This window comes from Spermophilus citellus (assembly GCF_964194105.1).
Source record: "Spermophilus citellus genome assembly, chromosome: 6".
NCBI classification, from domain to species: Eukaryota; Metazoa; Chordata; class Mammalia; order Rodentia; family Sciuridae; genus Spermophilus; species Spermophilus citellus.
Genome location: NC_138187.1, coordinates 76,500,656 through 76,513,464, shown reverse-complemented (window position 1 = coordinate 76,513,464; position 12,809 = coordinate 76,500,656). Strand labels below are relative to the sequence as shown.

Sequence of the window (12,809 nt, the reverse complement as noted above, 5' to 3'; positions counted from 1 at the left end):
CCCCTGTCCTGGATACAGGAGTTTCTGTGTACTCTCTGAGAGACCAGGGAAAGATGGTGATAAAAGTCTAGAATGCAATTGAAGTGAGGGAGCCCTGAGCAGGAAATTTAAGTGGATCCATGCAGAGCTGGATATAAGAGGAAGCAAGCTACATTAATGTCCTGAAAAGGGGCTTGCATCACACTCTAGGGTTTGAGCTCAGGCTTTGTTGCTCATTAGACAGGTTGACACAAGTTGCTCAGCATCTGTGGTCTTCGCCTCTCATGTAGGAAAGATGGTACGTGTCCTGTCTGCATGACCAGAAGAACAGTTATCATCTGTCTAATCTGCATGACATGACCAACCAAGTATCAAGTTCAGTTATGTATACTGAACACATTATATCTTAAATTGCAGTTATAGAAGTGAGACCATTAGCATACAAAGATTAGTAGGGGATATTTTTAACTTGGATGGTGAATACAAAATTGCACAATAGTGAGCATGCAGGTTTTATATGGGACAGCAAACTATTCCAGAAATTTTTCAAACTCTAACCCATACCCTCACGTTTCATAACTACCAGTGCATGGTAGTTAGTAGACACTAAGGAAATGCTTGTATTAATTGATCCAAAATACTTTGCGGCTAATCAATGTGGAAGAGGATATATCCAAGTCACATGTGACCTACAAAGTACTTATATCAAGTGTGACTCCATTTGAATTTAAATGCTAGGGAGAACATAAAAATCACAGATATGACTTCTGACCAACTGGAATTTATGGTACAATTATGGAGATGGTCAACTATATCATTAAAAAGGACAAAATTGTGAAGGAAGGGAAATAAGAAAACAGCAGCCTTGTGCATAATGCCTTCATGTATTCATGTCACATAAATGTCACTCTTGCCATTAAATCTTGGATATATTAACTATCAATGCTATTCACATGTAGACTGCAGAATGGATTGATGTTTGTGATTTCTCCCTACAGCTGGGAAATATCTCTAAAATGGTTTGTAAACAGGCCTGAGATGGGCATTGAAAATGGCTTTCTTATGTATCTAATTCTTCATCTTGGTAACAATAAGTAAAAAGATCCATAAATACAGTTTTAATTAACAATAATGTTGTGATGCTTAGAAATAGACCATAGGCTCTTTAATCTGTTGGCCTTCTTATAAAGAATTTGTTTTTCCCAGAGGGTCAAAATTAATTAGTATCCTCACAATTTATTTAGCAGCCCATTGTTTCAGAGATACTTCAACAAGCTCATTGAGCAGTATTTGTGCAACAAGGACGATATAATCAAACTGTTTTGAAGAGAGCACTCTAAAAAATATACCATCTTAAGTAGTGATTAACAGGAAGGATAATAAAATATCCTGTAGGAATGATGATATTTCTTTATCACTGGACAGCATATTGTTATACAATATTGCATAAATAACCAGATTCAAACTTTTCACATGCTACTTAAGGAACTGACACTAACTATAAAGTTTGAAAAAGAAAATAAATACTCCTATTAATAATCCTTAATAAGTTCTATTAAAAGGTATCATCGATCACTCATCTGTCTCCTTGAAAATCGAATGTGAACTTTCTTTCTCTTATCTATTGTCTACTGTCTTTTGCTCACTGAGCTTACAATACTTTTGTACCACAAGTAATATTAAACTAGTGGAAATATGTTACTTTTCAAGTACCTTCTTAGATCAGGGAAGATTATTGCAGATGGATCTTAAAGAACACCAGCTTTTGTGTCTACACGTTATTGTCTGGAGCTGAGCAGCAAAAATGAAAATTGGCTTATTTTTCATAATTTCTCAAGGAAATCAAACCCATACGCATTCTCAGAAATTACCATAAAAGTAAAAAAAATTCATTTAAATATATATTCATTTTTGTGAATATTTACTATAGTGCTAGTATTAGTAATTAGTTTACTTATTCAATAATTATTAAATAATTTTATAAATTTTGGTCTATCCCCAAATTGGAATACTATAACTAAAACTACCATAATACAAATATTCACAACATACAGCCTTCTTTGCACTATATTTTTTCAATTATTAAAATTAAAGCCCTGGTTTATTTTGAAAATATATCCATCAAAAAAGAATGGTAGTATATACAAAAATAATACCTATCAAAAGTTATATCATTGTACTGGGATTGTAGGAAAAATTTTCCTTTGTATCTGATTATGGGTATTCTGAAACATTTAGAAAAAAATTATTTTACTTAGTAATAAAAAACTGATAAAAAGAAATACAGAAGAAAAGATAAATATTAAAAATGAGAATAAAATGTTTAAACTTTCCAGTGGGCGATGTTTAAAAATATTCACCACACTTTTCACAAGTACATCAATGTATTGCCATCATATATGCTAAATTTTCTTTTGAGATGACATTCTTATTTTAATTTACTTATTTTTGGATTTATTCCTACTCTCCTCAACTCCAACTGTGTCACCCACCTAAGTAATCCATGTGAATACACAAGTGTGTGTCCTTTCTCTTTTTCTTCATGCATAATCATAATGGAAATATTTATGGATATATGTATACATATGTATAAATACGTGTTTGTCATTCACTTTAGAAAAATTGGATTAAACTTTATGATCATTTTTTCATGTTGCTTTACTCATTGACAATATCCCTGGAAAATCTCTATGAATCAATTGTATGGGACTAAACTGTTTTTAGCAGGGTCTTGATACTGCATGCTGTGGATTTCATGAGTGACCTTTGCTTCTAGACTATTCTAGGTTCTCAATGGAGTGATTTTGTCCTCTAGAGGGTAGCCAGTGATTTCTAAGGACATTTTGATTTGTAAAGACCCTCTCTAGAGAGATGCATGCTTTTGGCAGCTGCTTGGTAGAGACCAGGAATTATGCCAAACACAGCATTGAGGAAGGACCTCAACAATTCATGTGAGTACCCCAAACATCACTAGCCCCGGTTGGAGACATCTACCAGGCAGTCTGATCTACCTCTGGCTGGGACACTCTTTCCTTGGGTAAACTTGTGGTCCCTTCCTTTCCTCTTTGTAGTCTTTTTTTGAATGGCATTTTCTCCATGGCTTATTTTTACCATCCTATTTACAATGCACTCATCAACCAAGGTGCAGACTCTGGCCTTTCGAACCCTACTTCATTCTTTTCTTCTTTGCACCTTCAACTGCTAACAAGCCATATAATTTATTCTCTTTATCCATCATATTTTTCACTCTTCCCAGAATGCAAGCTCTGCTGCGGTAGAGATTTTTTTTAATCTGTTTTATTCACTGATGTATCCCTTGGAGCTAGAATAGTGCCTGGCATTTGACACATGGCTGAGCAAAGGAACACAAAAGATTGTATGAGAAGCGTTCACTTATTTCCCAGCTTTTGACTGCAAACATGCCAAAATCAATGTCCTCACACACTAATCATTATATGTTGTTTCTTAGGTCTCAGTGTGGCCAGAATGCTTTCTAAATTGGTTTTAGAAATTGACTAATGAATTTTGGAAGGTAGATCCTGCCTCTCAAAATGCACATAATTACTCTCTGTTTTTTTTCTTTCAAAGCGTTTTGTTTTTGTTACGTTCTAGTCTTTAATCCATCTGAAATGTATGTATGTATATGACATAGGACTGGGGTTTAATTTCCTTTTTAAATTTGTTCTAATTAGTTATACATGACAGCAGAATGCATTCTTGACTCATTGTACATAAGAGGAGCACAACTTCTCATTTCGACTATGGGATGCAGAGTCACATAGGGTCATACCAGTCAGGCAAACATAAATGTACATAGGGTAATAATGTCCAACTCATTCCACCATCTTTCCCACTTCCACACTCTCTTGCCTCCCTCACTCCCCTCTGCTCTATCCAAAGTTCCTCCATTCTTCCCTAGCTCCCCACCCCTATTATGGATCAGCATCCACATCTGAATATCAGAGAAAACATTCAGCCTTTGATTTTTTGGGATTGTGGTCCCTTCCTTTCCTCTTTGCAGTCTTTTTTTTTGAGTGGCATTTTCTCCATGGCTTATTTTGACCATCCTATTGGGATTGGCTTAGTTTGCTTAGCATGATATTCTCCAGCTCCATCCATTTACCTGCAAATGCCATAATTTCATTCTTCTTTAAGGCTGAGTAATATTCCATTGTGTATATATACCACATTTTCTTTATTCATAATTTCTTATCCTTCCAGGTGGATCACCAGATATGCCAGCACCAAATTAAATAATACTGATTGAAAGTATTGAAGGACACTAATTCTAATTCCCACTGAATTAGAATACCCATCTTTGTTATAAATATAAAATTAATTTGTTCTTTTATTAGTCATAAAATGGCTAAACCAATGCTACATACTTTTATTTTGAGAAGTTACTTCAGCTCATCATAATTCTGCTTTCTCATTGTACCCGTGGTCCAGTTTTTCTGAATAATATTGTATTAGGGTACAATATTTTTTTTCTTTTTTTATTGATTGTTCAAAACATTACAGAGCTCATGATATATCATCTTTCATACATTAGACTCAGTTGGGTTTTGAACTCCCATTTTTACCCCAAATACAGATTGCAGAATCACAACTGTTACATACTCACATTATTACATAATGGCATATTAGTGACTGTTGTATTCTGCTACCTTTCCTATCCCCTATTATCCCCCCTCCCCTCCCCTCCCCTCCCATCTTCCCTCTCTACCTCCTCTGCTGTTGTTCAATTCTCTCCCCTTTTCCCCCCCTCCCCCTTGCCCCTCATAACCTCTTATAATTTTGTGTATCATTGAAGGTCTCCTACCATTTCCACATGCTTTCCCTTCTCTCTCCCTTTCTCTATATTATGTATGCATACACACATAGAAAAATATTTATTAAAAGGCATAGACTCCTGGTAATTTGGGGGTCTGGAGATTGCACAATCTGCAGAGGGGACTGGTGCTGAATGAGCAGGCAAGCTTATAGTACAGATGAAATTCTCAGAGAGTATACTGAGGAAATCTCTCCTGCTGAGGAAGATGGTATTTCTTATACTATTGGGACCTTCTACTAATAGGAGGCCACATATGCACAGCAATCTGCTTTCCCCCATGTTTGCCAACTTAAATATTAACCTTATTCAAAAATATCCTCCAGGTTGACACACAAAATTACCACAAATATCTTAGGCTATTTTTCATCTATAAGAAACGCTATATTTTATTCAAAGAAAACATATATATTTATACCTAAAAAAAGTTACACTTTTCAGCGCTGAGTCTGTGGGATTTCTCTGTACAATCATAAACTCACTTCTACTTGGAGTCCACTGATAATAAAGCGGTTAAAGGTTGCATTACTCTCATATTGTAGAGCAGCAAGCAAAATGTGTAAAGATGTCGTGGATGCTCATTCCTTCCATCACCACTTACCTTGTCCATCTTCACTCCTGTGTTTCAGACTGGCAGAAATGAAGCTAATGATCAGCTGACTGTCCATTTTGACAGCAGGAGAACTCTCATCATTGCCAATTGCCTGTCTGTTCACCTACTGAATCCATTAATTAGAATGCCACCCACCCAAGCCTGTCCCAAAGGTGTCTATAGAGACACCTTTAGGGTAGAGTAAATAAAATCTGTACCTCTTAAAATATAAATCCTGGGCTTCCTTTCTGTGGCAATGTCTGCTTTGGGTCTATTTAATAATTCAGGAGTTAAAATAGAAGGGAAATGCCTTCCTTCCATTAAGCCTATGAGGCTCTAACCCCACATGAACACAAGAAATATCCTCTTAAGTTCACATAGTAGAGGCTTACGTGGACTAGGTATTGCTACTAGACTAACCTGGTGTATGATCAGAGTCTGGACTCAAAGTTTCAGCAGAAATTTCACTGCCAATGTCCCAAACCAAGCCATCCTCAGAGTCTTGAGTCAAATCGCAGGCTGTGGTCCAGTTTCCTGAAGTTGTTTCAAAATTGCAGCTTCCTGTTGTACTTGTGTAAAGTCCTAGTGAAACAAACATGTTCATGGAAGTGACTGGAGATGTTTATCACATTCCAATGACCCTATATTTTGTGATGATTTAATATATTAGTATTTGTATATTTTAATTATTTATAAATACATTTATACAATCAAAATATTCACACCCGTGCATAATATCAGTTATATACTGCAACTTTTTTTTTTATCAGTGGATACAGAAGCCGTGCATGAAAAGTCTCATGTCTTAAGGTATTATCTGTATGGACTAACAATATTGGTAGGTGACAGATAAAACTGTCTGCACATAAACAATGAACATAGCATCATGATAGTACAGATAATTCAGGTTAAATAAACAGCTTCCATCACTTAGATGTTCTTTGCTATCCCTGGGTTGCGTCTTGTGTTTGAATAGCACAGACCTTGAGAGAGGTAGTCATTTACTAAAGACAAGGCGACTTTGAGAAAAGTAGTAAAGCATACAGGACATAAACCCTATTGGGTACCACACAAATCACTGGCGCACATTTCAGAGCCATACACTAAATAATGAAAGAAATTTTCTTCTAAAAGTATTGATTGATAACTCATTAAAAATTAAATTGCTCACAATGAGAAAAATTAATAGGTGATCGCTGAATGTATACTCCTAGTCGTCTGTGAAAAGTTTCATAATAATACCCTGATATTTAGGCTTTCATTTTTCTTTCTTTTTTTTGCATAGCAGTTATTATTTTTGAGCACTCACTGTAAAATCTGACTGTGTTACATAGACAGAATGAATGATTGGGTTATTTAATCAGTATGAATCTACTGAGATTGTCATTGACTTTTCCTTCATTTTAAAAAGATGAAGTTCATGTTATTTAAAAAAAATTTTTCCATCATCATTTTTTCTTAACATAAAACTTATGTTACCATAATCTTAATCAGAAAAAAAACCTTGTCATTAAATGAATGCCAAACATATACCAAACAGTCTTTACTGTTTTAATACGAACTTTTCTGGATCCCCAAGAGGATTTTTACTTTTCAACATTCTACTTCCTAAGTATTACAGCATCAAATCTCTAAAAAATAAACTAATTTTTAATCATGTACATCCTTCTTATTCTACATGACTATATAATTCATTTATTTTTATACACTTATTTATGGACTCTATGCATTTTTATGTATGTCATGCCAGTATTTTATACTATATAGTAGTTTATATTATGGAGATAAGTAAAAATTCAGTTCTCTCAGTGTGTAGCCAATATATCTGTAAATACTCAGTATTTTCCAATGCACATAGGAGACTACTGTTATGCATTCTTTAAAATGATGTCACATACAAGTTGTATACTATTGTACTGCTATGTAACTAACTCTGACACATTAACTCTATGAAAATTATTCCACATCCTTCTTTATTCACCAGGACACCCGTGTTCCTCCTGTCCCACCTTACTTAACATGTGTTTTTATCTTCAACTTTAGAGACACCTAAACAATCAGGATAAAGTCTCATATTTTATTTTTTCCATCTCAAAATCAGTCACTTTTCCTTTTCCCTTTTCTAAGGCAAATATGCCCATGATCTCAACTCCTTATCAAAATACTGTTATTACAATCCCATAGCTTTAATTCCTTCAAGGTTACACAACTTTTCTATATCTTTTAATCACAGTCAGGCTATCCTTGTTCAATATATATATATATACATATATATATACACATATATATATGTGTGTGTGTGTGTACACACACACACACACACACACACACACACACACATATATATATATATATATATATATATATATATATATATATATTTACTGGCTTAACTTTACCACTCTTTATATTTATCCTCATTCATGATTTCCCATGAACTTCTATATTTTTGCGTGGATGATCTGAGATTCTACAACTACAATGAAGAACAGAACAACATCTTCAAACGATTCTTTTTTAGCAAGATAAATTGTTTTTATTTTTTTTAAATATTCTTTTTAGATACATTCTATTTGGAATATACAATTGTCACTCAAAACCTACAATCCCCAAACAAACTCATTGTTCACCTCTCCAAATAGGTTATTCTCTATGAGATCATGGCTCCATTTCATAACACGAGTCTTATCTCTTTTTAAACATGCAAACCTTCAGAGTCACCATTGATTCTATATTCTATGATTCCATTTTCAATGTTCCACCAATAACTATAGGTTTTCCTTGAGAACTTGTTGAATCTGTTCCCTCCATTATCATCCAGTAACCGTCACACTGGTTCAAGCTGGTGGCTTATTTTAAGAGACTGTCTTTAGTGCAGGCTTCATCCTATCAATCTTACAAACCCAAACCACATGAGCATCTTTAAGATTGCTCTTGCATTACTTTTTTTGCTGAAAATATTCCATTTTCTTCACACTTTCTGAAACTACTCTCACAAATCACTAGTCTTGAATACAATAACCTTTACTTTGAGGCAAAGTATTTTTAGAATAAAATCTGTCTCATGTTCAAAATGGTCTTTACTCCACTCACATTTTCAGAAGATTATCTCTTAAATATAAACTTGCTTTTTAAACCATTTATGTTTCAGACTACTTCCCCCCCCCTCTCTCTTTCTCTCTCTCGGATATTTTCTCTGGCTTGCTTACTATTTTATAGGCATTCTTTCCCTATCTTTTCCAAGGTGCACTTTTATGTAAGTATTCCCCTTTTTTTCACTCAGGCACATGGATAATCTAACCCACAGTGATGAGACTATTTCTCTTTTGTCCTCTTTATTACTTAAATACAGATTAGGAATGCAAGTCTAGCTAATGAGACTTACTATGGAAAAGACATCTAGGAAAAGTGTGCCTTGTTCTTAAAAGGAAGCCAAAAGGAAGAAAATCTATTTGTTTATTCTCAGGATAGAGTTGCAGATATAAAAACTGATATGAGGAACTAATTCTATAGCAAAGTGGGTTACCTGAAGATGGGAAGCATAAAGAAGACAGGCATCCGTACAATTCCATACATTTGTTGTTTCTCGTTATTTGAGATAATGCATTTGCTTATTGTCTGTATTAGTTAGAAATGCATTTGGCTCCAAACAACTAAAACTCCAAGTTACAGTAACTATAAGCAGACAGGAATTAATTTATCTCAATTAACAAAAAGTCATCAGGTTTTCATTTTGAGATAAGTACTATGGCTTAACTGCATGGTCTTTCTCTGAGCTATCTTCTCCTCCTTCTGCTCATTCCTAGTTGCAAGATGACCCTGTACTTCCTAGTACCACACAGACTCAAGGCACAGAAAAAAAAAAGAATGAGGAAAGATTTTTAAAAAGAACTTTTTTTCTATTCTAGTCTTCATTTTTATGAAATACATAACTTTCTCAACTTTCTATATAGATTTCATTGGCCTCTTGTGGCTGTGAAAAAAATTTGGAGAAGATGTTTTTTTGTTGTTGTTGTTGCTAGTCACAATGGTGTCAACAATAAAATCATTCGGTTTTTAAGGAATAAAAAGGGATAAATAGGCACTTAGCTGATAGGTTGTTTAAACTGGTCAAGATCAGAAATTCTGCCCAAGACATCTTAACTAACATATTCTTTCCTCGATATGCTCAGTAGCAAATATTACTCATCTCTGAATATTCAGCTCAAGCCCTATCTCTCCCTCTCCAGAGCACATGAGTACTCAGGATGGTTTTTGGATAAGACACTTCCCAGCATTTACAGTTGTTACCATATATGTAGAAATCCATTGCTTCTTCATTTTGCATTGTCATTTTAATTGATCAGCACTAAGCTACTGTAAACCTCTCTATGTGATCAGGTATTATTACTGAACTGCACTATACATACCACAAGTGGTTCAATAAATATCCACTGAAAGATGGATGATGTGAAGAATATAATATCTCTTGATAATGAATATATATCAGTCTTTTCAAAGTGGCAGTTTCTTTGGGACAACTTACTTTCCAATTGTGATATTAATCATGATCCCTTAAATAGACATAAAGCATTACTAACACAACTGGCTTTTTCCCAGTGGTTTAATACTTGGACACAAGGCTATATGATCAGTGCAAATACTGATAAATTTATATTTTTAGAGGCATAGCTCCATAGTTTATTATTTTTTATTCCTTATGCTCCAATAGTCACCTCATTTTGAACACACCATAATGCATGGTACAGGATATTGACATGCCTTCTAGGGAAAAGTATTTTTCCTTGTAAAATGACTTGCTGAAGCTCTGCATTGAGATAGACTTCGAAGAATCTTGTTATAGTAGATAAGAGTGACATGACTAAATAATGGTATCTGTCCACGCTGTGAAAGGGAGAAGAGGAGGCATCTGCCCACATACTGACCTGGAACACTATGACGACTGAATAAAGGCAGTGGACAATAATTCCATGAGAAAAAAAACAGATTTTCTATCTTAATTATTAAGTTTTTTTACAAGATAATTGATCTCATTTGTTAGAGACCATGCATTTATGTAAAAGGAGATAGCGATAAAAAGGAGGTAGAAATGCAAAAGAAAATTTTATCTTTGTTGATAACATACAGTAATAATTTAGTCTTGAGGAACATCACCATTTCTTTTTTGATTATAATAAAAAACATAGAAGTGAGACATTAAATCTGACTGACAAATTTTGAAAGAATATAAAAATGAATTGGAAACGGCTAACATTATACATTTCAGAACACTGAACAAATATTTAATTTAATTCAATATATTCATTTATCTAGTATATCCATTACTCTATTGGATAGATGTTATTATACATACCACACAGGTGAGGAAAATGAAATCTTTGAGAATTACAATAATTGCCTAACAAGAGAGGACTGCAGTCAAAATGAAGACTTCAGGTTAATAACTACAAAAGTCAATTCATTCCCTATATTTCTCTAAATATCATTTTGAAAATGTGATCACTCATTCCATTATTCACAATAGATGATCTATCTGGCTGCAGGAATTCAGATCTAATGTCTATAATGCATCCAGAAGAACATCAATATGAAATACTGATGAAGTCGATTGGTAGAGTTAATGTCTCCTGTCTATGTGTGTTATGCAGCACATTTTATGGATCTGAACAAAATCCATCAAGAGATTTTTAAGAATAGTGACTATTCTCTTTCATGACATATTGCTTTTGTTTTAATAAACTTAAATATTTCCTGCAGTAGTCTATCAAAATTGTGGATATAACTAACCATATTTAAGTATGTCATTGACTTCAGTTTCTGAAAATCAAAATCGCCCCTATGTGTTTTCACATCAATACTTCAAATAGCTGTAGGAAAAATAAAAATCATATGAGCAGCCTGAAAGGGAAAAAATGAGAAAAGCAAAAAGAAAATGGGCCTCATTTATATTTGAAAAACCAATATACTTAGTAATTCTTCCTTTTATTTTCAAGCCTATATTTACATTACATATACAAATATGTGCATGTAATGCACTCATATTAGTCTTCATTTGTAGTCCCCAAGTAAGGGGTAGTAACCTTATTATGGGCAGCATTTTCTGTATTTTAAAATTAATCAGGAATCTTTTCAGCTATGAACAACTTATATACTAAAAATTGAAGAACATTATATTTTAATATGTTTTCCCCCTAGGTTTTTCCTCCCACATTATAAAGTGAGTTTATGAAGCCTAAAATAAAATCTTATGCATTCTGAGGTACTCAATTCTTAGAAAGTTGTTCCTAGCACATAAAATAAATAGGAATAAATGAAAAAATATTGAGTTTATATAAATACTTTCAATACATGTGCATCTTTAAGTGAAAGCAACATAATATCTATTATAAGCTTATATGTACATGTGGAAGTTGCCATTTTCCCTTCACTGGGTTATGGATGTCAATGCCTCCATACTCAAATTATTTTCCTTAAGAATTTTCATAAAATTGTCCAAGATTTTATTGTTTATGAGTGTTTATTAGATCCTCTACTTGCTATGGATTTGTGCAGAAAATGGTGATTTCACAAATATTTAGGCCTTTCTTTTAGAACTTCATTGGAATTAATTTTTGTAGACAGTATATATAATTTTTGTAGACATGCATATATAATTTTGGTACTTTTAAAAGTAGTTAGAAATAGCACTAGAAAGTGTTGTCCAGTATATTATAAATTTAATAATTTAAAAATAAAAAACATGACATTTTATAAAATTACCATTATAATGCTATGTACTCATATAGTGCAAACCTATGCCAAGCACTTTTATTTCCTTTTAGAAATCCATTTAAAATTTAAATATGAAATAAACCTAGGAAAAATTAAACTATGTGAAATAATTCAGTCACAATAAGACAAATTTTATATGTGTCAACTTATATGAGGTATATAGAACAGTCAAGTTCATAGAGACAGAAACTAGATTTCTAGTTGTCAGAGTTTGGGGAGAGGATTGGAGTTATTAGCTAATGGGCAGAATTTAAATTTTATAATTTCTAGAAATGGATGGTGGTGATGGCTTTACTATAATACAAATGTACTTAATGCTACTGAACCATGCACTAACAATTATTAAAACAGTAAATTTTATGTTACATATATTTTATATAATTAAAAAAATAAGATACATAAAAAAGAAACATGAAAGAAAGTCAGTCCTTCAGAAGCATCATCCCTATAAGATGCCAAGGAATAAAAGTAAGATAAGAAACACAAATTTAAATAAACTCAGGTGGTAACTTGTCTCCAAAAATTCTTCCTTTCTTGTAATGTATGACGTTTTCCCTTTGAGAAGTGAAGTCTATTTTCTCTCTTATATTTGAGGCTAGACTTTGTTATGTACTTGACCACTAGAATGAAGTTGGT

The 12,809-nt window shown here is 33.3% G+C and overlaps 1 protein-coding gene across 1 annotated transcript in view; it reads right to left on the bottom strand.

Moving 5' to 3' along the window:
• The window catches only part of MALRD1 (MAM and LDL receptor class A domain containing 1), a gene marked incomplete at both ends in the record, with an annotated part of 684,412 nt that overhangs the window by 204,871 nt on the left and 466,732 nt on the right, over positions 1-12,809 (bottom strand). The window contains one exon of the mRNA XM_081298191.1: positions 5,819-5,984. Within this exon, the coding sequence (XP_081154317.1) occupies positions 5,819-5,984 (166 nt within the window). The remainder of the gene's footprint in view (positions 1-5,818; positions 5,985-12,809) is intronic.